The sequence below is a fragment of the Uranotaenia lowii genome, chromosome 1, assembly GCF_029784155.1.
Source record: "Uranotaenia lowii strain MFRU-FL chromosome 1, ASM2978415v1, whole genome shotgun sequence".
Taxonomy (NCBI): Eukaryota; Metazoa; Arthropoda; class Insecta; order Diptera; family Culicidae; genus Uranotaenia; species Uranotaenia lowii.
Window position 1 is genome coordinate 8,552,113 of NC_073691.1, and position 26,969 is coordinate 8,579,081.

General features: G+C 38.7%; 2 protein-coding genes and 2 long non-coding RNA genes across 9 annotated transcripts; 3 read left to right on the forward strand and 1 right to left on the reverse strand.

The window, feature by feature from the left end:
* Positions 1 to 1,613: 1,613 nt before the first annotated feature.
* Positions 1,614 to 3,907, forward strand: LOC129748218 (uncharacterized). Its single transcript, XM_055742737.1, has 2 exons — positions 1,614 to 3,713; positions 3,794 to 3,907. The coding sequence occupies exons 1-2, from the start codon at positions 1,614 to 1,616 to the stop codon at positions 3,905 to 3,907; spliced, it is 2,214 nt and encodes a 737-aa protein (XP_055598712.1).
* A 1,399-nt stretch (positions 3,908 to 5,306) lies between these two features.
* LOC129738131 (amyloid-beta A4 precursor protein-binding family A member 1-like) lies at positions 5,307 to 26,583 on the forward strand. Of its 6 annotated transcripts, none has more exons than XM_055729317.1 (11): positions 5,308 to 5,745; positions 8,164 to 9,322; positions 10,595 to 11,540; positions 13,037 to 13,556; positions 13,615 to 13,762; positions 13,881 to 14,135; positions 21,195 to 21,231; positions 22,916 to 23,055; positions 23,318 to 24,208; positions 24,929 to 25,069; positions 25,135 to 26,583. In XM_055729317.1, the coding sequence occupies exons 2-11, from the start codon at positions 8,438 to 8,440 to the stop codon at positions 25,204 to 25,206; spliced, it is 4,035 nt and encodes a 1,344-aa protein (XP_055585292.1). In that variant the 5' UTR covers positions 5,308 to 5,745; positions 8,164 to 8,437; the 3' UTR covers positions 25,207 to 26,583. The 6 variants fall into 6 exon arrangements, with proteins under 6 accessions (XP_055585319.1, XP_055585292.1, XP_055585305.1 ...); XM_055729330.1 differs by having other exon boundaries at positions 22,934 to 23,055; XM_055729323.1 differs by having other exon boundaries at positions 8,169 to 9,322.
* On the forward strand, positions 11,550 to 12,720 carry LOC129738164 (uncharacterized). The gene is made up of 3 exons (XR_008735493.1): positions 11,550 to 12,040; positions 12,098 to 12,206; positions 12,372 to 12,720. It is a non-coding gene; the product is annotated as an uncharacterized LOC129738164 (long non-coding RNA).
* LOC129738168 (uncharacterized) lies at positions 15,826 to 16,429 on the reverse strand. Its single transcript, XR_008735494.1, has 3 exons — positions 16,203 to 16,429; positions 16,042 to 16,142; positions 15,826 to 15,910 (listed from the first exon to the last, which is right to left on the reverse strand). It is a non-coding gene; the product is annotated as an uncharacterized LOC129738168 (long non-coding RNA).
* Positions 26,584 to 26,969: the final 386 nt, after the last annotated feature.

Consider the following 26,969-nt stretch of genomic DNA (forward strand, 5'->3'; position numbering starts at 1 on the left):
TAGCTTTGATTAACGGTCTGTGGTGATTGATCGCATGTAAATCCCACACATCTGGCTGTAGAATAACCCGAATAGAATTGTATGATGAAAAAACCATGAATTCCATATTCACAAACCATTAATTTCATGGTCTACACAATGCTTATTATCGTCCACGATACCGTGAATGCACATAGGAATTCATAGTTTCCGACCATACATTTCACTGTTTTGGCGAAAATAACCATGAAAAAGGGGTATTGTTATGCAGCGTGACCATGAAAAAAATGGCGATTTCCCATACATTCGGAAGCTCAAAAATATGAAATTCATGGTGATAACAGCTTCCACTTTTTCATAGTAAAACCATGGAAATCCGTTTATTTACATTGTTTTAACTAAGATGAAAATCAAGGTTTTTCTATGGTCTGTAAGCATTGTTTAACCGTGAAATTTCATGGTTTTCTTAAGTAAGATTATTTCTTTTTAATATTTTTTACACTTAAAAAATCAACTTGTTTTACTTTTATGGCACATTTTTTTTATTAATTTAAGGAAGTTTCGAAAAAGTTTTAAATAACTCGTCACTTTCCTCGTCACGGGAAGCACCCGCACTACAATAGCAGCAACTCGGCGAGCCCATCTGTCCATCAACCCATTTCCTAGGACACGGCTAGATTCCTGTCAGCACCAGATCCCGCAAATACCAAAACATCCGTTACGGGTTATTCCTTGGACCATCATTTTGTCCATTGTCATTTTGTGCGGCTCTCACTTGAAACAGGAGTAGGGGAATTATGCATATTCCGGTAGCTGCTGGAAAAAAGTGAGAATTCTTAATCAGTTTATTTGTCAGCAAATCAACCAATATGTACAATAAAAGTACTCACCATCATCCCAAAAGTTCGCCTTTCGCCTTCCAATCCGCATCTGGCCAGTTTAATAGCGAATTTTGTCAGGATTCACGGATTTTTAACGTGAAAACTGAAGCAAAATATTTATCCCGGAGAAAATGGCGCGCGCGTTGACACGAAAAATTTTCGCTACACGAAAAATTTCAAATGTGTAAAAAGAGCAAAAATTTACCAATTAGTTTTTTGGTTTGGATTTACATTTAACCATGAAGTACACTGTAACAATAATAATCACAAGAAAATTATTGTGATACCGTACTTCTGTCATTTTCGGCAACTATGAAATATTTTGAATTTACGATATACTTCACGGTGACTTTGAAAATTATGGAGATTTCATAATATAATGCGGTTGAAAGATATTTAGAAACTACGATGAAATTGATTGTTAAATTGAAAATCATTGTTCAGTTATCTTAATACCATGGTCTTTGCTATTCGGGAAGGTTTTTTACCTTCCCGGTTGAGTTGTTGGTCGAGATAATTTTGAAAATTGAACGCTGGTTTGGATAATATTCTGGATCAAGTGGTTGAGTTTTGGCTGATTTTGGATAACACGGCCTGTTACGAATTTTGCGCTGATTTTGGTGGCACATCAGCTAATCAAGAAAAATTACTGTCAAGTCGGTTGCTCGAGACGTTGAGTGGAAACGGTCGGAACTAACAGTGAAACAGTCAAAGTGAAACTAGTGAGTGAAAAGATCCCCCTTGTTTGTGAAAATGCCTGGTGATATACGTGAACTAGTTAAGCAAGAACGCAATCTGCGTGTAACAGTTGACTCGGTGCGTCAGTTTGTGTTGAGTGAAAGTGATAACGCAGAGCTGGCAAGTGTTCGTTTAGAACTGTTAGAATATGCATACAAACAGTTCAAAATAGTGCGTACGGAAATAGAACTTATTACTGACCACCTGAGTGATACCACAGATGAGCTGAGTGATAATGTGGCATTGGAACAAGCAAGGGAGGAAGAAAATATCAGAATTTTGATCCAGTTTGAAGACGATTACTGTGAGCTGAAAAGTAAACTTCTACGCCTGTTGTCATCAATTCGTGGATCCATCAACGAAACTTCAGCTTCCAGTGCATCTGCCTTTCCTGGTGCTTCCTCAACTTTGGCAAGGGTGAAACTACCGGAAATCAAGCTGCCACTCTTCAGTGGAAAAACCAAGGAGTGGGTAACGTTCCGAGACTCTTTTAAAAGTCTCATCCACTCAAGCAATCAACTTTCCAACACAGATAAATTTTGCTATTTACGTTCGGCCGTGACAGATGAAGCTTTACAAGCAATTGCGTCAGTAGACATAACAGCAGCAAACTATGAGGTGGCTTGGTCGACATTAGAAAGGCGCTACGAAAATAGGAAACTCCTGGTGAAATCGTACTTAGACTCACTGTTCTCCATCGATTCCCTGAGGCATGAGAGCTATGAAGTGCTGAACAAGTTTATAAGCGATTTTGAGCGAAACCTCCAGATGCTACAAAAAGTGGGAGAGAAACCTGACCAGTGGAGCACCCTCCTGGTTCACATGGTGTGTTCCCGCTTGGATCAACACACCCTGCGCCAGTGGGAAACACACCATAGTTCAAAGGAAGTTCCGTTATTTGATGACCTGATGCTCTTCCTACGCAAGCATTGCTCAGTGCTTGAATCCATTTCACATCGGAAACCAGAGGAGCCAGATAACTGTGATGAGCCGATCACAGTTGGGGTTAGAAAGCCAGCAGTTCCGTCCATTGTTAAGTGTCCATTTTGTAGTGATATTTTTCATCGAGCCTTTTATTGTACAAAATTCCTGAAGCTGTCAGTGGACGAAAGAAGTGAAGCTGTGAAAAGGGCAAAGTTATGTTTTAATTGTTTGTCCTCACGTCATCTTGTTCGTTCCTGTTCGAAAGGATTCTGCCACCATTGTGGCATGCGTCATCACTCACTGCTACATCCGAAATCCTCCGTCTCGCAGCAACCAAACCGACCCTCTTCGCCAAAATTTCAGCCTCAACCACAATTCTCTCCTACACTCCAAGACTCACCTGAATCCAACCAGCTAAGGACGACCCATCCTCCCAACACTCAACCCTCAACCTCGTATCCTGTAACATACTCGCAGCCAATTCTCACCACAGATCCAAAGCATCCCATTGTACTTCCCTCTCCACCACCAAACCACACAAAACAAGTCCTGTTGCCTACCGCTGTTGTTAGTGTTCAGGACTCATATGGGAACACCCGTATTGCCAGAGCATTGCTCGACTCATGCTCTCAGTTCTGCTTCATGGCTTCTCGTTTCAGCCAACAACTTAGGCTACGCAGTGTAGCAGAGAATCTTACCGTACAGGGCATCGGGAGATCGCAAGCTGTATCAAACACGATGGTGGAAGCATCCGTTGGTTCAAATGCCTCAAATATTTCCCCCATTTCGATGAAATTCTTTATCCTACCTGAGTTGACAGCACCACTTCCGGCTACACGAGTTTCTTATGAAACCCGGCAGCTACCGCGAAGCATTCAACTCGCCGATCCTCAATTCTGGGAACCAGGAACAATCGATCTCATCATCGGTGCAGAACATTTCTTCAATCTGCTATTAGATGGAAAATTTAAGCTGATGTATGACGGTCCGTATCTGCAAAATTCCGTGTTTGGGTGGATAGTCGCAGGCACCCTCCCGGACAAATCGACAATTGAGAATGGGGAAATATACTTAAAGAAGATGGCGATCAGCAAGCCAGATGGTTGTTTTGAGTTGAAGAAATTCAACACAAATTCATCCGGAATTCTGGCACAATCATCGCAACGCAATCCGTGTTGGCGGCCGACCAGCGTGCATACTAACATAAGAGGCTTTAAAGAGTTTGAACCAATCCTGTGATACCGATCCCGTACTTCAATTCCTGTTTTAAGTCAGTTGTCATGCTGTCCACCGAATCCAGTCCGTCCATTCCAGTTGTTCCAGTAGAACACCTCAGCGATCTAGTCATCCAGTCCAGTTCAACCCTGTTGTCCAGTCCAGTTTAAATCGATACCCCGTCTGTTCAATCACCAACACTACAAGCGATGTTTATCCTGTCGTTTGTACATCGGAGACAGCATCCTTCCAGTCATTGCAGTTGCAAACGTGCAACCAGACGCAGCCAGTCTGAGCAGGATTCCAGCCCTAAAGCCTAGGGGGGTGACGCGGTTGCGATCGGACGGGTCGGACCTGTCACCCCATCACCACCCAACGTTAAGTACCCTGTTCATTCTTCCAATTGGTTAGGAACTTACTCGTTCTTCCTCACAGGGTCAACGTGGCGCTGGAAGTCCTGGGCTACGTCTTCAACATATTCGTCCTCGTTGTAGTCATCGTCTCCAGTCTCCGTGAACCTAATCATCGTCATCTTAGTGGTGTCATGTTTATCGTGAATATTAGAAACTAGCATTCAGTGAGAGAAGAAGTATAAGTGCGTATGGGATTTGTTTTGAATCAAAGCATAGGAATCTATTGAAAAAGATAATATTTCAAGGCGGCCGGTATGTTAGAACAAAAATCCGGTCTTCGCATACCCTATAACAAAACAGCATCATCAATTGAAGGGTAGACTTTTCTATCTCTTCTTTAATCAATCTGCCCAGATCTGTTAGCTAGCGCAGCATCCCATACGACACATTGTAGAAGTCAGAACCCAATAAACTGTTGATCAGTACACACTCGTCCCGTTTGATCCTTTTGTTCTGTGTCTGATCGTTCGCTAAAAATAAATTTCTGTCCATCCGAACCGTCGCGTTTTTTATTCGTCCAATAAAAGTTTGTCCAGTTAATTGAGTGTAAATCAATTGTCCCCGAAAATCCCCGATCATCCAATTCCGGTAAAAACACCGTTCAAAAAATATATCGATATTTCGGTATATCGGCGTTCCGGTTATAGTCGTTTTACAGATGGCATTCGCGACTTTGTATCAACTCGCGGACATCGGCTCAGGAGGCAACTGACTTGCCAAATGAGCTATATCACAAGCCAACGTACCGGTATGATGATCTCTAAACATCATATTGTGAATTTCAATAAAAAATTTAGAAACGTCGCTATAGTGAACTGGCAACAAAACACAGACTTCCGACAATATATTACTTCACTTTCCTTTGTCTGGAGTCGGAAGTCCGGACTTCCGAAGTAAAATTTAGTGCTGGCGCTATTATATTGTTTCCATACAAACCAATCATCAAAATTTAATTTAATTTAAAAGATTTAATCTTTTTAAACATTTATTTAAAATTTATACAAATATCTTTTAAACAACATTGACACGTCCTTTTCTTTCGTTGATTCAACTTTTTACCGACGGGCTTCTTCTAAAAGGCGAAGCACGAACACAAAACAAACTGTCAAATGTCGTCATCATCGGGTTTTTTGTTGTTTTCTGCTGCAGCGATCTCATCGTCCGTCTGTTCGCAGCCGCCGCGGTGTCAAAATTCACATTTTTTTGAAAAGGAGCCTCGCAGAGTGATTGAATCGCTGCAAAAAGAGTTTGTTTATTGGACAAAAGTATCTGGATCGGATTTCTTATAGTCTACGATATTAAAGAAAGACTGGTCTGTAATTTACCTATCCAATATCAGCCGAAAAGGAAGCAGCAGCTTAAAGTTTACCATTGATTGAAGCGTTTTTTTTCGGACCGCAGTTCAGTGTGCGTGTTGTGTGTGATAAGAAGAGAAAGTTTTTTTTTTTCTGAGGCTGGAGAAATTTTCCATCCTTGCGGAAGTTTCTTCTCAACTGATAAATATTGTGAAAAATATCTGGTGAAAATGGTCCTTTGTCGTACCGAAAAGTGAGTGCAAGGAACTCCGTTGAGGAGACAACGATAGCCGGATCTCGGTAAGTTAAAGGTTTAAAAATTAGATTTTCTTTTCGGTCCTAGACCATCGTGATATAAATTATTGATTTTTCCATAGCTGCTCAAAATGAATATAGAAAACGAGAACGGAATAAGCTTATGAAAACTAGAGCAGCCGGATAGCTAAGGACCTCAGAAAATTAAATTAGAATCGTAATTCTTGAAGATTTCCAAGAAGTTTTAACGAGAACGAGTGAGATAAGCATTGACGGATCGTTAATCGCAATTAGCCAACGGGGTATGAGAGGCACATCATAAAATCTATAAAAGCAACAATCTTTGACTCATCCTTCGAGATATGCAAATCTCGTACTAGTAGTGAAGCAAAAAAAAAATCATATCCAAATGTAGAGTGTTGTCGACAAGTGCGAGTCAAAAGGCAATAATTATTCAAATTGAACCCGCCGCTGAAAGAATCGTTCCTATTTGGCCTGGCTTGAGTTGGGATAGAGTCGTCTGTCGACTAGTGGCGGCACTCCTCCGGCGGCAAATGGCAAACGATTTCGTCTTTGTGGTCTATGTGTGATTTTTTCTTCTCGTGTTTTATTGGGGAACAGTCGTGGTGAATGGATGTTTAGAGATCATTTCATTATACATACCTATTGGTACTGGTGGTGCTGGAATCGATTGGTTCCATGATTTGCGGAGGGTAATTTTTTTCTATTGAACAAAAAGTTGGCTTTTATTCTTGCAATTATAAACAATTCATGAGGGCTTCCTGAAAATTACGCGGATGACATGTTTTTATTTATTTATTTATTTATTTATTTATTTATTTATTGCCATTTTGTAACCTAAGACACAATCTTATGAATTGTGACAATGTGTTATTCTGATGTCTTCCCTAAATTTTCTACTGTTCATTTTTTTTGGAAAGATTATGTCGTTTTTCATCTTCAAGTCCTGCTAATGAACCCCTCTGATTGTCTTTAATTCTACATTGACGTTACGAAAATTTCAGGACACTTTTTCAGTAAATCGTGTATAAAAGTTGAGATAGATTGCGTACAAACGATATTAAACGCCACATTTTGACTGTAAATGCTTTTTCTTAATAAAATAGTATTGATATGTGAGTGATTGAAGTCGTGACGTCACACCTCGCCACTTTATAAATTTTTTGTTCTAAAAATTAGGTAGACATTTCCGAAGCTTATGTTCTCATTAAACAACATAACAACAGTTTATTATGAAAAATTGTGTATGAAATATTAAAACAGAGTGATTTTTTTTTGTAAATAACGATATGTAAGAGGACTGGAAAAATGGTGGATATTCGCCTGGAAAGGGTCATTGTATTATAATTTTTTTTTTAAACGAACACAAACACAAACAGAATCTCAATAAAACTTGATGTTTCCTCGAAGAGATTCCTTTTTACTTAACTCTAAGCGTACAACTTTCGAGGATATGATGGCTAGCATCAAATGCTAAAACCACCAACCCACAGAATGTGTACTATGTATGCCGTGACCGAGATTCGATCTCACGACCGTTAGCTTAGAAGACTTGACTATCCTCTACGCCACGGGCTGTGGCAAATTAAAGTAAATTAAATTATAATTAGGAGTGAGCTACTTCTACACTCTTTTGGCTAGAGATTAAGCAAGCCAAATAGGGATATATTCTAATAAAAGAATAACAAGTTTAATAAGGAACCTCCGATGGATAGGATGTATTGTATTCTTAGTACATATGCAAAAAAAAAACTTGTATGGGAGCACCCCTTACCCCTTTCCATCCCCCACTGCTGTAAGGATTTACCCAAAACCATATCTATGTAGACCGCAAGACAGTATAGGGCCCAAACAATCATAGCAACATTTCTCGCACCCAAATACACTCCCATGCCAAATTTAATTCCACTTGCTTAATAAGTTCTCGAGTTATGTAAAAAAATTGTAAGGTAAAAATTGTATCAATAGAAACAAATCTCGTACCTAAATACACTCCCATGCCAAATTTGATACCATTAGTTTGATCTGTTCTCGAGTTATGCAAGTATTCATCAAATATGCCACAATGATACAATATTTTGAATGCATTCGAAACCAAAATGTGACATCATTGGGCTCTCAAAACACTTTTTGAAACGGTGGCTAAACGAAGTATCATTGAGCTTTCATTGAAATCTATGTTGTAATGGTATCTGTATATACGTGGGAATTGAGACCCAAATTTAGGCATTGCACCACCTTTATTCGGGCAAAATGATGCCAAGTTTAAAAATCAGGGCATGATAGCAAAATTGAGTATTATTTTCCAGTAAAAGTCTACTCGAGTATCGATTAATTAAACAAAATCAAACTTCATGGTTTAATACAGTTAAAAACTTTATCAAATTTATGCATTTTAAGAAACAAAAAAATAATACGTTGTACTTTTTTTTCTTGTTGTAGAACAGCATAAGCAATATCTGCTCTAACATGGATCCATAAGATAGACGCGCTCAAGCAACTGATTATCCCGAAAAGCATTAGTAAAGCATTTTACATACATATAATTGTCCTGTAAAATCGGTACCTCTATCTCTAGTAAAATGTTTCAACTAAACCGATTCTTCAGCAATTGATAAAGACTGATAACTGAAGGTGTAACGCTGATCAACAATTCCAATAGCCGAAAGCTAGCAGACGCACGTGCAATTGTTATTCAAAAAAAAAATCAATCAAAATGTCCTTTTCCAACGGAACTCAAATGAAGTCCTCGGTCATCAACAGCGACGGAACGCCGGCGGCTGCAGCAGCTCCAAACACCACCACAACCAGAGTTCCTGGTCCTGGGCGGCCGCAAAGCTACAGCAGCCTGTACAACAACAGCAAAGATACGTCCGATCGATTGTTGTGGGAAATGCGAGTGGCCAATAGGACCCCGAACACCACGCCGGTCAGCACGGTGCTGAATTCACCGGATCTCACCGATCTGGATACCAAGATGCGATACCAGCACAGTACCCTGATGCAACATCATCAGATCAAGGTGGGCCGCAGCCCGGTCGGAAGTGGAGGGGCCAACGATAGTAGCAACAATTCCAGCAACCCATCTAGTCCAATACAGGCCCCGCCGGGAGATGGCTTTATCGGTGGTCCGGGCCAGACTGTGTACAATCGGTGGCACATGATGCAGCAACAGCAACAGTTGCACCATCATCAGCAACCGTTCGGCCTGCTTTCGGATGGAGAGATGGTGGTGTTTGACGATATTGACGGTGGAGTCAGCGGCGGTAGTGGTGGCGGTGGTGGATGTGACTGGCGGGGGTTGGCCAACCGAGACATACTCGGTAGTTCACCGGTGCCTTCCGAAAACGAAGACGACGACGACGAGGAGGACTTTGATGACGGTGAGCGAAACTATTACGATGTGGATAGCACGAAGATTCAAAGGATTATCGGAGGGTTGACGATTGCTGAGTACGAGGGATCACCGCGGCGGTTCGGTAATATCGATCGAGATTCGGGGGATCCTCCTGGCAATGGGGGCTGTGGTGACGGCGGAGGGAGCAGTTCATCGATTGGTGCCGGGAGATCGACAGGAGCAGCGAGACCTGGATTTCCAAAGGTAAATTTAATTAATTTTCTTTTAATTAAATTTTTTCCTGATATAATAATATTCGAATAAGGAGGTGGCAAACTGGTTAGTTTTTCTGTTTACGAAGAACTTCATCAAATAGTATCCGTGGCATGTAGAAGAGTGTTCATCGTGTTTTCATCTGATGTTCAGGATTAGACTATCTATCCAGTTTTCTCTCTGAAAGCTGTCGCAAGGCAGCTGTTATCACCTACATGTGATATTTTCAAATATTAGTCGTCTCCTTGTTGCCGCTGAACTTCTTCAGGTAACAATGGTTATCTAGGGCCGCTTCCAGTGCGATCCACCTTATCGCAGGAATGAATATTTTACAGTCGACCAATCTACCCTGGTAAAGGAGTTCGCCGTTAAGAGAACAACGTCATCTACTAGTTTCATCAGTTTTCTTCCCATTACGAGTCTTACCCTCAACTGCACACGCGAAGTTTTACAGAAATGGGTCAATTATTAACCCTTGCAGAACTTCTGCTGAGACCTCCAGTGCATTCATTCCTTCGCAGGTCATATGTTATAGCTACCAATTTACTTAGTTATGACGAGATCCTAATTCTGGTTATCAGCAATGACGCAATCGTTGCCCAGCTAGGCTGTTGAAGGCATTTCTCACATTCAGGGGGATAGCCGCGCAGAAGCGGTCCTCGCCTTAACTCTTGGCGTACTTCTGGACTGTCTTTGGAGAACCCCCTCCAACATCTTTCCAGCTGTGTCCAATAGACAAACAGGCCGATATTTCGAGTGGTTTTCGTACCCGCTTTCTTCAGAAGGGCGAGTTACTGCCTTTTCCATACGTCATGAAATATACAAAAGGCAGAAACTCGTCCTTCTACAGCGATGACTTAAACATTTCCGGAACTAGTGTGTGTGAGAGCGATTTGAAAAATGGGTTCGTTGCAGATTTGGGGATAAGTGTGAGTGTGAGTAGGTCATTCTGTATTCGAAATTTGAAGACGGTGGTTCAGCGGTTTTATGGAGTTCGCGAAATGGAAAGCCCCGGCGAGGTTACCACAGTATCACTTAAGCCTCACTACTCTTGTGGGTTCAGATTAGGGTTATACGTTCTCAGCACTCAATTGTAGAAGTTATCTATTTAGAAGTCACGCTGTCCGAACATACGATTCACCCAGTCTGAAAGACGCGGGATTAACCTATGTATGCGTCCTTTTTGTGCTGATCATTACTGCTCAAACTCAATACTTGGTTTGGTACCGAATTCTCATTTCTCATTTATTAATCCCATTACAGCGTGTTATCTCTCCCAGCATCTCGGACACGCGACCAGGCTCAACGGAGGGCACTAGGGGAGCAACTCAAACAGCGGAGCTGATCGATCTGAACGATGACCCCGACCGAACTGGTGGCCGAATTCCACTGTCTTCATCGTCCTGCATCAGCGACAGTAAGTTCAACCTAACATATGTCGATTATTTCACCTCAAATACGCCAGTAAAAGAGCTGGAACAAGATCGAGAGACCACTTTCGATGGGGAGGGAGACGATCAGCAGAATCGAACCCCAACGAACATCAGTATGCTAGCGAATCGGGAACGGCTAGCTACTGCTGGCGGAGATTCAGCCGCCGATGCTGCCCTAGCCGATGATTACTTCTTTGCGTACAGTGTTGCCAATCGGAATGCTCAATCCAACTCGTACGTTGGCCACCGTTTGGCAAACAAAGCCGGGGAGGGAAATACTTCTGTCGGTTCCTCGCCAAGAAATACCGCAGCAGATGAACAGGAACAGTATTTCGAAGGACATTTGAGTAACAACTATCCTTATTATCACAAGTATAATCACAGTTATCACTATTCAATTGGTACTAATAATAACAACGCGCAACAATTGGAACTGCACAATAACCAATCGAGGTACTATCAACAATCGTACTACCAGAGCAACAACACAGGTAGTGAAGGCGGCATGGTCGATGGTTTCGTCAACGCGGAGAACGAGCCGCAAAACATAGAACTTTACATTGATCCTGGAAGTGGGGGCGGCGTTCCAGGTGACCAGATCAATGCCGGAATTGAGGCGGAGTTGGAACACCACCACCATACGCACTTTCACTCGCATTCGCACATCGATAGCAAGCTGCGAAATTTTACCCTCTCGCCCGAGACAACCGACTACGATTCTAACTGCGGCGATTTGGACTCGGAGGTTTCGCTCCGTTACATCGGGAACGAATATGGTTGGTGGAGATTTGTTCGGAGCATATAGCATGTTTTCCGCTTATTTTTTAGGTTTAGATTTAATTGTATTATTTTTATTCATTTTCGATCACGCAGCGAAAAGTAGTACCATTGAGATAAAAAAAATACATCTTCGATTCAAAAACCACGTGTACATTGAAACAAAATCCATTTCCCTTGATTCAAGTAAATTTTATATTGAACCGAAATTTTTTTCCATTAAACCAATGTTCCAAATTTTTGGATCAAAGTATTTAATTTGAGTTTAAAGAATTTTTTTTTTGACTCAGAATCAATGTGAAAATTCATTGATTTAGATGAATTTTCTTTTGAATCAAAGTATTTTTTCGTCAAACAGTCGACATCTTCAGTAGCTTCTTTTTGGTGAACGGGACGGCAAGAAGGTTTGCCGCGCAACAGCCAGACAGCACCGGAAACACAAGATCCGGCGTAGGAAAGTCTTGGCAGCTTTAAGAGGGCAGACGATAGTGACTCCTAGGTAAGTCTTTCAAAATCAATTTAATTTCAAATAAACAAACCTAACAAACTTTTTCAGGGCAACCATTCATCCAACTAATTCCTTCCGATCCGGTCCAAGGAGAAATCTGGCGCCGAAACCCTTCATGAGTTGTTCGAAAGGAACTGTCGCCAACAAACATCGTTCAGTAAGTACTTTCCATGCAATTTTAATTTTTAATTGTTAGCATTATTTAGCTTAATATCGTTTTTTGTGAGCTTCATAACAAGAGAAGCATTTTTGTCATAACTTCGTATTATGTGCGCTATGTAAAAATTTAATGTGTACATTTTGTTCTTCTCTTTATTTACAGATGTACCGGTTCAAAACTTAAATCATAGGGAAAATCGATAATGTGAATGTGATAATGTAATCTAAATAAATAAAATGTTGTAAACCATAATTGATTTCTTTTTTTTCCAATTGGAAGAAAATAAATATGTAGTACTAGAATTATTAAAACAAAAAGTAGAATTGAAGAACAAATGCTTTTAAATTGAAACCCAAATACCGTTGGAACAAACGAAAAGTTCATAAAATTAAACGAAAAGACTTTTGAATCAAAAGCATTTTGTTTTTCGAATCAAAGAAAAAGTTTTGATTCAAAGGAAAGCATTTCTTCGAAACAAAAGAAAATGTTTTTGAATCGAAGGAATTTTTATTTGTCCCAAAATCAAAGGAAAAAATCCTTTGTTTTTGCGGCACTTTCCTTTGAAACTAATTTCTATTTTTCTGCGTGATTATTTGACGAAAGTGTATGTCATTTAGTAGAAATCGAATAGATTACGTTGATTATCATTGTTAACCTTTTTTTCGTGATAAAAAAATTGATTTGTAAATTATTATTTTTGTAGTTTTTCCCGTAAATGGAAGGATTATTTTTCTGTGATATTTTGTTATAGTAGGTAGAAACTTGATTTTGTTGTATTTTTTAACAGTTTTTATTTTTACATATTTTAACGTTCCTCATGTTTGCAGGGCTTTCTGGTGATTTGAACGGCCTAACCGGTCACGGCACCGGTATGGACAGCATTACCGATTACGGTCGGCTGTACAGCAGTATGCCCATACTCGAGGATGGTCTGTCGAGTGGGCATGCCTCCGATACTGAGAACAATCTACCTCCGTTGCCGATGCATCAATCGGCTGTGATTCCGCCGAGATCGGGCATATCCATCGTCATGGATCGCCAGCATGAGAGCTTTCTGCAGTCGGAGCCGGATGATCCGACGATTAACTTGAGCGGCGGGACCATAGTTGACTCCTCGGAAGAGCAGGAATCCGGTCATCCCTTCATCTCTTCCATTCCGATGGCTTCCACTTCTGAGCTGGAGCAACAGCCTGAAGAGGAGTCCTGTGACGAAGTTCAAGAGGCCATCAAAGATATCAAGGAGGCCCTACAAAAGACCAAAATATTACCAACAACCGAGGGAAATTCTGCCCTGGATGCTGATCATCCGGATGGACCGGGAGCGGTATCACCCGTGTGGGTTCCGAGGTTAGTTAGTGTACTATTAACTCTAAAGACATTCAGTAATCGATTTTTCTTATTATAGATCGTACGACAAATCCCGGGAAAGCTTAGATTCAGATGCGCCCGTAAAACTATTAAGTGCAGACGAGGAAGAAGCCGATACAGATTTGGAAACCGATCGGTTATTGGGTCAGCAACGTTTAGATGATCACGGATTCGGCGATGAAAAGGTTAGTCAACCAACCCTATCTATCTAGGTCAAAGCCCCAGCGTCATCATATGTGTTTGTTCTGTTTTTGTCTTTTTCCTGTTTGTCTCTGTGGGCTGATGTTAATGTTCTCCGCGCAGAGCTGGATGGACCGGCCCAAGATTCGATCGATCCTGGCTCCATCGATTCCGCTGGTGGTCGGCAAAAATCATACCGCAATCCGTGCCGGTGTGGGGACGCAACTGTCGATGGAGTCACCGACCAGTAAGACACCGGCCGGAGGAAATCTCTACGGAAACGGCGGGAGTATACTGCTGGGGGTTGACGATGATGTGACCGGCGGCGAAAAGGAGGAACTCAAGCTGGCCGCCGATAAAAGTCCCGTCGAGAAGAGTGTTAGTTGTCTGTTTGTCTGAGCTTTCTGTTGTTTTATATACTTATTATTATCACTAGCTTATCTTGCCTAGCACTAACATCTAAATTCATAACTTATTCTAAAGGGTCCCATACATTGGCAAATGTCTGCGCAAATCCGTTGAAACGAGTCATAGAACTTTCGGGTAAAAGTGTATAAAAAGAAGTGAATTGATGTCGGATGAAGTTGTAATTGAACAGGTCTGCCCGCTTACGATATGCGGAACTGGCAAAGGCAGTTAAACGAGCTTGTAGAAGATACAAGAAAGCCTTAACACACATCCTAGTTGAAGAAGGTGAAAAGGCTGCCTCCAATGTAGTAATCCATGAACATGCATGTAATCCATGAACATGTTAAATCTGCTATTATGCCACACTTTGATTATTGTGCTACGATATTGCTTCATGCATCAGAAACACAAACAAAGCAGCTGCAAAGAATACAAAACAAAATAATGCGAGTAGTTATATGATGCAACAGATATACTCATAGTGCTTTAATGCTTGATATGCTGCAATGGTTGTCAGTTAAGCAGAGGATTGCGTATAAGGCCTCGTTTTCACAAAATTTTTAATTGATGCGTGCATAAATTAAATGTTGCACACATTATAACAGTCGAAAAATCGAGCAGTTATAGCTTTTGTCTCTCTTTGTCTCCCTAGCCTAAATTCACATATGGTGGAAAGAGAAGTATATTGTTTGCCAGATTTGACAGCTCATTTGAAAGCTCCAGCAGAGCCTTCAACTGTTATACAGACATCAAAAGTCTACATCTAGGGGCTTTTTCTATTGATGTGTGCAATAAATGCACTCGAATTATGATTTTTAAAACCATTGAATATAGTGTTTTAAAACTTCTATGAGTATAAAAACAAGTTCATTTCATTTTTTTAAAAATATTCTGATATTTTGAAACTCTAAATTATCTTGAAAAGTGTGTAGATTACGTATAAAATTTTAAAGATGAACGCATCAATACGTTTACATGAATGGTGAGTTTTGTGAAAACGTGGCCTAACAGTTTGATTTTAATCTACAAAATGATTAAAGGATTGCTTCCAGATTATCTATTAGACGGTCTGCAGTACGGAATTGAAATACACGGATACAATACAAGAAGAGCACATGATTCCAGATTACCAAACACGAAAAAAGAGATGACCAAACGTTCTGTGTTCTATAACGGACTGAAAATGTATAACAAGCTACCGCAAAGCATCAAAGACAGTCCAAACTTAAACACTTTTAAGAACTCGGCAATAAATTGCGTGAAACAGATAATTTGAGAAAAGGATAATACAATAGTGATGAAGAAGCATCAGATAGAAATTCACGCAGAAAAATAGAAATTAGTTTCAAAGGAAAGTGCCGCAAAAACAAAGGATTTTTTCCTTTGAATTTGGGACAAATAAAAATTCCTTTGATTCAAATGCATTTCCTTTTGTTTCGAAGAAATGCTTTCCTTTGAATCAAAACTTTTTCTTTGTTCCAAATAACAAAATGCTTTTGATTCAAAAGACTTTTCGTTTAATTTTGAGAATTTTTTCTTTATTTCAACGGCATTTGGATTTCAATTTAAAAGCATTTGTTCATGAATTCTATTTCTTGTTTCTAAAAAATTCTAGTACTACATATGGATTTTCGTCCTATTGGAAATAAAAAGAAATCAATTATGGTTTAAAACATTTTATTTCCCTGTAAGTTCATGTTCACATAATCGATTTTCTCCAGGATTAGAGTTTTGAACCGGTACATCTGTAAATAAAGAGGAGAACAAAATGTACACATGATTTTTTTACATAGCGCACATAATACAAATTTATGACAAAAATGCTTCTCTTGTTATGAAGCTCACCAAAAACTATATTTAGCTGGAAAGTACTTACTGAAAGATGTTTGTTGGCGGACAGTTCCATTCGAACAGGGTTTCGGCGCCAGATGTTTCCTTGGACCGGATCCGAAGCATTTAGTTGGATGAATGATTGCCCTGAAAAAGTTTGTTAGGTTGACGGTTTATTTGAAAACAAATTGATTTTGAAAGACCTACCTAGGAGTTCACTATCGTTTGTCCTTTTAAAGCTCTCGAGACTTTCCTACGCCGTATCTCGTGATTCCGGTGCTGTCTGGCTGTTGCGCAGCAGTAAAATTTCGCAAAAAATAAACAGGACTGATTGTCGGAAAAACTTCTCGCCAACCCGTTCACCAAACAGAAGATAATGAAGATGTGTCGACTGTTTGACGAAAAAATACTTTGATTCAAAAGAAAATTCATCTATTGTCATTGAAGTTGAAATCCGAAGTTTTCGCGCTGGTGATCGGCAACCTTGCCAACTAGCGACGTTATGAAATATCATTACTGGCAACGCTTTTGTAAAGTAATAACCAGCGTGCCTATACAGCTACGGGTGGTTGCATATTGAGCAACAGTAGGCAAGGAGTACCAAAAGTTTCTCATTGGTGGGGGGTGGAGACGGAGCGCTTTTTTAAAGCGAATTGTTCGCCTACCATGCCTATGATTACGATTGCCTGTCACAAGATGGACGATTCCGTGTATTCACGCAGAGTAAACTTGAATTTTGGAACGAATTAAATCTGACTTTGATTCAAAACATTCATTTTTTTGAATCCAGCTCCTGTTTTCTTTTAATCAATGAATTATAGTTTTGATTGAAAAGAATAATTTTTGAAAGAAAGAATATTTTTTTTGAATTGAATAACTTTGGACTTTGATTTCAAACAAATTCTTTGATTCAAAAGAAATTTGTTCAATTGCATATTTCTTTAGAAACAAAGTAAATTTTCTTTCAACCGAAGAAAAATGTTTTAAACTGAAAAGAATAATTTTTTGAAACAAAAACTTCAAACTTAGAAGATATTTTGCATTGACTTGCAAGAATAACAGAAAACCGAAAAATCGAATAAAGTTCGGCCGCTCGTTTTAAAAATCAAACCAGTGAATCGGAGTAAGCTATAAGAGCAAGTCCAATGGTGTTGGGAAAAAGTGGTAGGAATTTTGACGTCTGTAGCACAGATGGGAATTTTTCTATCGTGAAATATATAGACCAAAAATGTTTGCCGTCCACCGGTGTGATAGAATACGAAGGTATAAAATCGAAAGCAACCAGCGATGCCAAGAGAATTTGCTTTTCAGTAATTTTACTGAGTTTTTGTATTTTGAATTCACCGTTTGAAAATTGAAATCAAATTCATTTTACTTGATCATTAACTTGAAATAGTAGTGTCCATATGAAAATTTTATTATTTATATGTATGAATAAGTATTGTTCAAGTTATAATGCATTCAAATATTAAACTATATTCTGCAGAATTAGGTGTTTTGTATTGGAGTGCATTTGATAACACGAGCTGATCAAGTTTTTCATCTCTTCCTTAAACTTTCATTTTCAAAGTGATAATTAAGTAAGTGACAAATAGAAAGTAGTAGAAAGTCAGACACATTTCTAATTCCATAAAACCGTCATTCAAATTCAAAATAAAAAAAAAACTTTTATTAAAACCAAATAACTTCGATAAATTAAGTTTGCTTTTAAAATTAAAAACTAAATTTTTGTTTTAACTTTGTTTAACTTATTCATTTAAGGTAAAAAAAAAGATTTAGGTAATCAATCCTCATTACAAAACGTATAAATTGGAGTAGCTGTAATATGTTTGCCATGATCTAGACGTCATTTAGTCTAATTTATGACCATTGCAAATTTATGTCTCAAAGCTCAATTATGTTACTGCTTGGAACTGTTGCATGGGACGTTTGTTCTGCAGTTTACTTAAGATGAAAAAAAACTCATGAAAAACGTATTCAAATCATCAGTCAGTTGTCATTATAGTTATTCTATAATACTGGTATTGTTCTACCAATGTAGCACACATGAAAGTGATTTTGGTATTTTAAGGACTATTCGAATTTAAAGGTTTTACATATAATTTAAATAAAGAGTCTTTGTTTCGTAGCTTTTCAAACAAACTTATATTCATGATGGAACCGTTAAAGGCGGCGTTCCGAACATGTTACCGGTCATTCCGACGGAATCCTTTTTTTCAAATAAAAAAAAAATGAAACACTTTCCTTCTCCCGAAAACCGCTCAAACAAAACAAACAAACCGAGTTTATTTATTCACACAGCTATCTGGCATCTCTGCCCCTAAAAATGCATGATAGCCCATTCGATTGGCAAGGGCATGAACAAAATTGGTTGTAAATTTTAAAGAGTTGATTTACTTCTTTGCAATTAGTATCAATTCAATTGATAAAAGATTTTTTTTAAAAAGAAAATATCACTTTATGTTTAAATCCTGAAATTGCTCAATTTCCTTTATTTTCTCCTCAACTGAGGTTTTCAGCATAAGAAAGATGGCAGCACCGAATCGTTTCATGCACGAATACTGTATTGCAACGCCGACTCTATCACTCGGTTCGGTGTTGCAAAACATTGTGTTTTTCTATCACCCTCAGCCAAAAAGTGTTATACGATACAAATTTTGCAGCGCGAAACTGTTCGAATATCAGATTTTCCCAACACCGGTGGACGGCAAATGTGTTGTGATGTGATGTAAACCATCGAAATTTCCAACTCCATCTCAACCAGTGAACTTGCTCTAAATAAGGAGGATTCAGGATGCAAAATGGTAAGTGTGAGTTAATAAATACTGAATATTTAAGTGAATTCAAGATTTTATAAAACGCTTGTATAGTTACAGGACCACGGCCGACGGATAGATTTCCAAGTCCCTCGAACATGGAGAAAGCTGCGCAAAGTAACACCTCCCCAAATCCCGCGGTCGTATTTTTTCGGCCCAATCTTCAACGGCAATCACCAGTCGGACCAGCCAGCAGCTGGAGTGGCTTTCGGAAGTTTATTGACCGGCCCACGGAGAATGCGAAACTTTGTCAACGATATCAAGACCCTTCTCAGTTATAGTGAACCAGTGTTTTATGTGTTTGTGAATAAAAAAGAATTTAAGAACTAAAATTGTATCTTTTTACTATTCAAACTCCTAATAGGAACTTCGAAACAACAGGGTAAAAATCTTCCAATTGGAATAAACGGAAAATGGTTCAATGAATAAATGCTTTTAAATCTATATCTAAATTACCTTTGAGCAAAGATAATAACTTTAAATCAAATGAAACTGGTTTTTGTATCAAAGCATTAATATTTTGAATCTAAGATTTTTCAAAAGAAAAAATCTTTGAAACAGAGGAAAATGCATTTGAACCAAAGGATTTTTTATTTATACCAAAACCAAAGGAAAAAATCCTTGTTTTTGGGGCACTTTCCTTTGAAATAAAAAATCTTTGGTATAAGAACACACCCGAAGTTGTACACGTCCTGATAATAACTTGTCGCCAGTGAGTGTCGCCAGTAAATGTCGCCAGCGCTCATTGACGATAACTCCGGTTTGGGGATTCAGCGACAATAAATCAATGAATTTCCACATTGATTCAGAGTCGAAAAAAAAATTCTTTGGTTTCAAATTAAATATTTTGATTCAAAAATTTGGAACATTGGTTTAATGGAAAAAAAGTTCAGTTCAATATAAAATATACTTGAATCAAGGAAATTGGATTTTGTTTCAATGTACACAAGGTTTTTGAATCAAAGATGTATTTTTTTATCTCAATGGTACTACTTTTCGCTGCGTGTTGTACGGTGATGGACATACGCGGGAGTAAGACGAATAATTCGTACAGAAATTGATAAAATAAAGTAAACAATATATATTATCCTAAGGATAAACTGTCCCTCCCACTTCTAAAGATGCGTATGGGGTGGAGGAAGGACCCAAATGGGCCTGTGGGAAAAAAACATGCAGTTTGGAGTAATACCTAATACGTACAAGTGTTCAGCTGTAGAAGTTCCTATTGAAAAATAGTAAAATGCACGAAAGGCCACTTCTTACATTACGGCCTTCTCAAAATTTTGGCAGATGATTCAGTCAAAAGAAAACGATAGAGACGAAAGGACACAGAACTCGTTGTACGAGAAGCAAATGCTGGTTTGAAAAATATTATTCATTTTTTGAAGAAAATTTTGTTTTAATCTTGGTGAAACCAGTTCGATGGTTATTAGAAATCGCAAAATAAGTCCAAAGATGTTCATTGATGAATGTAAGATCGAAAGAGTTCGTCTAGTCAAATACCTAGCACAAGTTGATAGCGCACATAGGATACACATTCAAAAAGATTGCCATAAAATATGGTGTACGTTTTAGAATAAGTCAACATATGACTTTCTAGCCAAAAATATTCTACGTAAAATCTGTTATTAAACCACACTTTGATTATTGCGCTACAATATTGCTTCATGCATCATATACACAAACGAAGCGAGATTTCCAAATAAGATAAAGCGAACAGTGATACGATGTGATCGATAAATATACTTCAAGCACTGGCCATACTGACTGGACACTCGATTTCGTTTGTTGGATAATTTTTCCAACAGTATGCAATATCGATTCCAGAGTGCGCATCGAGCGATATGAAGAAATGCTAACCCAGTTAGAAAGTGCCACCCAACTTTCAAACAAAAACAGGCAATTCGTACAATAAAATCGGGCTAACCAGGTACATTTTTCCTACAGGGCATTTGTATCGGAAAAATGGTAGGTTCGCCATCTTCCGTCGGTATTGCGAACCTGCAAAATTAGACGAAAAAAATTAGCCAGAAAATGGTCAAATTTTTGTTCTAAGTGTCCTGTCAGTGTGATCAGTGCTTCAAGTACACTAATGCTCGATATTCTCCAATGGATGTCAGTCAAACAGATGATTGCGTACAACAGTTTGACATCTGTTTGTAAAATGCAGAGCAGAATGCAACCCTCTCATTGAGTCGACCAGTTTTTTTTTCCAAACATCACAAAATGTGGGACCATAGCAAAATAAATCAACGGCCAAGCCCAGTTTTACACAGTACACTAACAAAATGTTGATACCATTTTTGGTTTTTTGATATGATTGTTAAATATGATTTTTTTTCAGTTCGTACATTAATATTTTATATATCATCTCTCGTTCCAGGATACGGACAAAAAGAGCAAACGAAAAACTAAAGAGGGTAAGTAGACCATTTTCGAACAAAGAATTTTAAAATCCCATTCAAATATTGTAACTGATCCGCTGTGCTCAAAAACTAAACATGCTTTATTGTCGTCGTCACTAAATAGTTAACTGTTTACCCCTGCCAACAAAAATTTGCGGCAGCGAATCACTCCAACGATCGGTTTTTTTCAATTTTCATAATGCCTCCTTTTTTGTATTTACTTGCACGCTTGTCCCACGAACTTAAAATATTTTAAAATAAAAACTCCACACACACAAACCCTTCAATAATAATGCTCTCATGCTTCCACCAACCACCTGATGATGTTGATGATGATGGGTGTTTGTGTTTCGTTCGTTTGTGTGTTCCACGGCCATTCATAATTTCGATCGTCGTTGTAAGTGTTTCCTTCTCCCTTTCATAGTTATGTGCGTTGTTTTAAAGTAATTTTTGGATATGTGTTTTAAAACTCTGTTACTTTTTTGATCCCGGGAGTTATTTTTCTATTGAATTTAAAACTCCTTTTTTTTAATTTGGTTTCGTCAAGTTTTAGTAATAATGGTGACAAATTTGTGCGTTTTCCCATTATGCACAGCAAATTTTTTTTTGCTGGAAATCAGCAAAATTTTTCTGGTTTTTGTCCCGCTGACTTTCCAGCAAAATTTCCAGCAATTTAAATTGCTGAAAAAAACAGCATACGTTGACGCTGGTTTCCAGCAATTCAAATTGCTGGAAAATCAGCAATCCAGATTGTTGGAAACCAGCTATTTCTTTCAAAACAATCGGCTGTATTTAGTATCAAATTTATATTTCATCCATAATTAAATATTTAATACTGGCTGTGCATATAATAGGCAATAAGAAACAATTACTTTTTTCCATTTTTTAATAATGTTTGTACATATTTCCAAGAACTTTTTTTCTACAAATTTTACAACACCGGCTCTGTAGTGGCAGCTTTGTGCCTAAGTGTTAATCATTCGCCACCTGAGATAAGAATTCTGATTAGTATCTTTTATGGTAGATATTGTCAATTAAACACTCACCCTTGATTTGATGTCTGGTTGCTAGAATATAGAGGAAAATTAAAATAATTATATTAATCTAACCAAAATTCGTAAAATAGTCTTACCTTGCATCGACATACGAAAACAAACAGACTCCAATTTGACAACTCGATTGCTGATTTCCCAGCAAACTAGATCAATTGCTGGAAAGTCCAGCAATTTGGAAACCGAATGCTGATTTTTCAGCTAAAATGACAAGAACACAACCGAATGCTGAAAAATCCAGCAATTAGAAAGCCGATTGCTGGTTTCCAGCAAAAATTTGTATTGCTGAACGTTTCCAGCAATTTTTTTTGCTGGAAATCGAGTCAAAAATTTACTGTGTGGATATTTTAAAACAGTTTTTTAGATTTTCGTTTTTTTCTTTCAATTTTTAACAAATAACGATTTGTCACCATTCTCCATTAAAAAAAATGGTTAAGCTCATATGACTACCTTTTATTTGCATTAGGTCTAATTTCCCTTAACGATTCTAAGATGTTCAATAAATTCGTTTAACTGAAACTTTTTTGTGGCCTTTTAAAAATTTATTTTTTTTTGTTTTTAGTTGTCTAGCCTATTACTATTAGTTGATTGCTATTACTATTCGTCGAAAAAGTGTGAAATTAATCTTTGCAATTCACATCCTACAGGCTTATTGGACCCCGTAGTACTGATCGAGGGAGTACTGTTCAGGGCACGCTACCTCGGCTCGACTCAATTAGTGTGTGAAGGCCAACCGACCAAATCGACTCGCATGATGCAGGCAGAGGAAGCCGTCTCACGGATCAAGGTAGGAGGATTATCAGTTAGAGGATGTTTTAAATTCTCTAGTATAAACTGTTTACTAACCACCGAATGATCATGCTAATACAACGCGTTCATATTCCCCCATCGTATCTTGTGCTAATCAAAAACCACCCAAAACTCATCGTAACGTGACTTGCTTGCTCCGCTAACTACCTACCGTGAAGGCTTTGGTAAGAAGTGCTCGTTAACAAGTTAATAGTATCTAACTGAATCAAACTCACGATGTTCCTTCACCGTTTCCACAGGCACCAGAAGGTGAATCTCAGCCCAGTACCGAGGTGGAATTGTTCGTTTCGACGGAGAAGATCATGGTGCTCAACACTGATCTCAAGGAGATCATGATGGATCACGCACTGCGAACCATTTCCTACATCGCAGACATCGGTGATCTGGTGGTGCTTATGGCGAGGAGACGCTTCGTTCCACAGGATACGGAGTCGGTAGATCCGGCAGCTCCACTCACCAGTGGTCAGCAGCCAGCAGGTCAAACTACCAAAGACGGGACAGGTAAGCAGCAGGACGATGGCAGCAACGACAACAGCTCACCACCACCAAAGAAATCACTGCCACGAGGCAACCGAACGCCTAAAATGATTTGCCACGTGTTCGAAAGCGAAGAAGCCCAATTCATCGCACAATCTATCGGGCAGGCCTTTCAGGTGGCTTATATGGATTTTCTAAAGGCGAACGGAATTGAGGATCATAGCTTCATGAAGGAAATGGACTATCAGGAAGTGCTGAATAGCCAGGAAATCTTCGGCGATGAGCTGGAAATCTTTGCCAAGAAAGAACTGCAGAAAGAGGTGGTTGTGCCGAAAGCTAAAGGGGAAATCCTCGGTGTGGTCATAGTGGAGTCCGGCTGGGGTTCAATGCTACCGACGGTCGTCATCGCTAATCTGGCATCGACTGGTGCGGCCGCCCGGTGCGGACAACTCAACATAGGGGACCAGATCATCGCGATCAATGGTCTCAGTCTGGTGGGTTTACCACTGTCCACCTGTCAGGGCTACATCAAGAACACCAAAAACCAAACAGCGGTTAAGTTCACGGTGGTACCGTGCGCTCCTGTTGTGGAGGTGAAAATCAAGAGACCGAACACCAAGTACCAGCTGGGATTCAGTGTGCAGAACGGAGTGGTGAGTATTCACAAAAATGGCCCCAAAATCTGGCCGCCGACTGGCAGTTACGTCAGTATGGGTGTACTATAAATATTATATGCTCTATAAAACGCAACAACCCTCGGTTAGTGATAAATCATCCCAGAGGATAGAAATCCCGTATCAAAAGTCTGGATCATTATTGTTTCGGATGTTCAACAGTATAAAACAGTGGAGAAAGGTTGGCTGAACTGGTGTTGGTAGACAAACGGACTTATCAGGACCAAACTTGAGGGAAACGGTCCTTTTCAGGACCACCAAACAAAAAGGAGCAGCAAACCGTTTCTAAAGCAGGGTTTTCAATTTTTCTTTTTCCATCAAGAACGTTCTCAAAACACGAATCAGCATAAATCAGGCTTATATGAGACCAGAAAGTGATGACTTCTTTTTTTTTTTGTCGCTTCGCACAGTCGCTTCCTCAATTTGCCATGCATATCGACACAAACATTCCATTTTTACATTGAAATCAGAAATCAAATCATCCTTTTTTGACAAATCAGGAAAGAACTAAAACTTTTACATTTTCCCGACTGCTCTAATTTTTGTCGATCGAAGACTTTAACGGCCGAGAGCTTAGCTTTCACTACTTTTCAATGATTTTTAATCCATCATTAAAATCGCAGGTTAACTGATCAAATTAACAGGTCGCGCTCTATTTTAACATCATTATCACAGAGCTAATTTTTGCCTTTTTTAAAGATATGCAGCTTACTGCGGGGCGGTATTGCAGAGCGAGGTGGGGTTCGCGTCGGACATCGGATAATCGAAATCAACAACCAAAGCGTGGTGGCCGTTCCGCACGAAAAAATTGTAAACCTTCTGGCGACTTCCGTTGGTGAGGTAAGTGTGTTGCATGGTACATTATTGATAATGTATGCTAGCTAACCTACCTAAATTTCAAACAGATCCACATGAAAACGATGCCGACCTCGATGTTTCGACTGCTGACCGGCCAGGAAAATCCTGTCTACATCTAAAGTGTATAACAAGTACCGCTGCTCAATCAAACAATAGACGGCGTTAGGTACGAATGTGATAGTCAAAGAGTGACGATACTTTTCTTAAGTGGTAGTACATATAATAGGTAGTAGCAGACGTGTAATATTACTGCAACCCAACGGTAACGTTTTCATAACTGGAGCATGTCGCAGCTGCCTAGTGCTGTTGAAGCAAGTAACGTTGCCCAAGTTAAATAATACGCTTTTCGTTGGTACAACAGTTTAATTCTATCTTTTATCTTATATTTCTTTATAAGCAAGTTAAGTTTTCGGGATTTTCCTCAATTAGGATAGTAGCTACCTAATATTTGAAAATCTTCAATTCGACTCAAAGGAAAATTCACGGATGAAAAATCAAACCAAACGCTATAGTTTTTTATGTTTTTATGTGTTGTTCCGTTGTGTTGTGTTGGTCGTTTGCTGAACTATTATCAGAACCCAAAATGTTACTCCATGGAAATCGCACTGTTATCTAACACAACAGTTAATTTGTTAGTGATAAAATATGGAAAAGGCAAAATTTTCAATGAAACACGTTCTGTTGAATTTGTTTTTCATTTCGTGCCTAGTTAACTGATATATCAGCTACTCCACAAAATTCTAAAAACGAATTTATCCACTACTTTATTATCAGTTTCACGAAGCTCATGCAATGCAACATAAAAAAAAATGCGCAAAAGAAGTATTTATTCGTAGCAATATATACGTACATATGTATCAGAAATATCAGATAGGCATTAATAAATTGAATGAATTAAGTGCGAACTCTCTCAATTGTACTGCTAAAGCAAAAGCAAGAACGGCAGAAGTGAACTAATACGACGCATGGCTGGAAGAATTCGAAATTCAACAACCGAATATCTAAAAACAAACGCGGAATAAGGTTGCTGTTTAAATCTTACACACTTGCGAGATTTGTGACCAAACAGTCATGTTTAGGATTATGAAGAAAAACAAAGTTAAAGTACAGAGAAAATATTAAAATTAAAGAGAAGTCGGCGTTTAAATAATATCTTCTCAAAAACACTTCACGGTCTATTCGGCGATGCGTAAGAAAGGCGAGATTTGTATGTCATACATATGTATAGAAGACAGAAACCACACACACACACGTGTAACATGTGTCGGTTGAAAACATTATTAAAAAAAACTCAATAGCCGCGTAAAACATCTAGATAAAAAAATAAAAATAAAAACAGACGCAGCAGGAGAGAAATCGGTGTGAGAAAAAAAAAAACAATATTTAATGTGATACTTAGCATGTGTAAACAACCCAAAAATAAAGCAAAACAACAAAAAACTTATAAAAGCATCAATCAGCATGAATAACTAAAAAAAAAACAATAACAATAAAAACACGAAACAAAGACACCCAAAATCGTTGAATTCAAATAGGCAAATGCAAATGTGGTTGTTGATCAATTATTGATGAGCGAGCGCTAACACTGAGAACAAAAAAACATTTGATATCCAAAAAAGCTAATGAAAAAAAATCAGTCGAAAGCAGCATGGCGTAATGCAAAGAAAAAAAAATGCAAAATGTGAATTTAAGAATCCTCGTGAAGTATTCAATCGAAAGTAGAACGAAAGAACAAATCCTTTGTGGACACCTTAAGCGGGCCACAGACTACACAACATTTGTACAAATGCGATGAAATTCGATAAAATTCGATGAAATTTTGTCGCTGTGAGCACGATTTGCATAGTGTATGGCACTGCTTGAATGAGCGCCCAAACGGTTG

Bases quoted from the DNA above. Each gene is read 5' to 3' on its own strand.
- LOC129748218 (XM_055742737.1), top strand. From the start codon at position 1,614: ATGCCTGGTGATATACGTGAACTAGTTAAGCAAGAACGCAATCTGCGT. The intron at 3,714-3,793 runs GTGCATACTAAC...TCCTGTTTTAAG, and splicing joins CGTGTTGGCGGCCGACCAGC to TCAGTTGTCATGCTGTCCAC.
- LOC129738131 (XM_055729317.1), top strand. From the start codon at position 8,438: ATGTCCTTTTCCAACGGAACTCAAATGAAGTCCTCGGTCATCAACAGC. The intron at 14,136-21,194 runs GTTAGTTGTCTG...CTCTCGTTCCAG, and splicing joins AAAGTCCCGTCGAGAAGAGT to GATACGGACAAAAAGAGCAA. The intron at 21,232-22,915 runs GTAAGTAGACCA...CACATCCTACAG, and splicing joins CAAACGAAAAACTAAAGAGG to GCTTATTGGACCCCGTAGTA.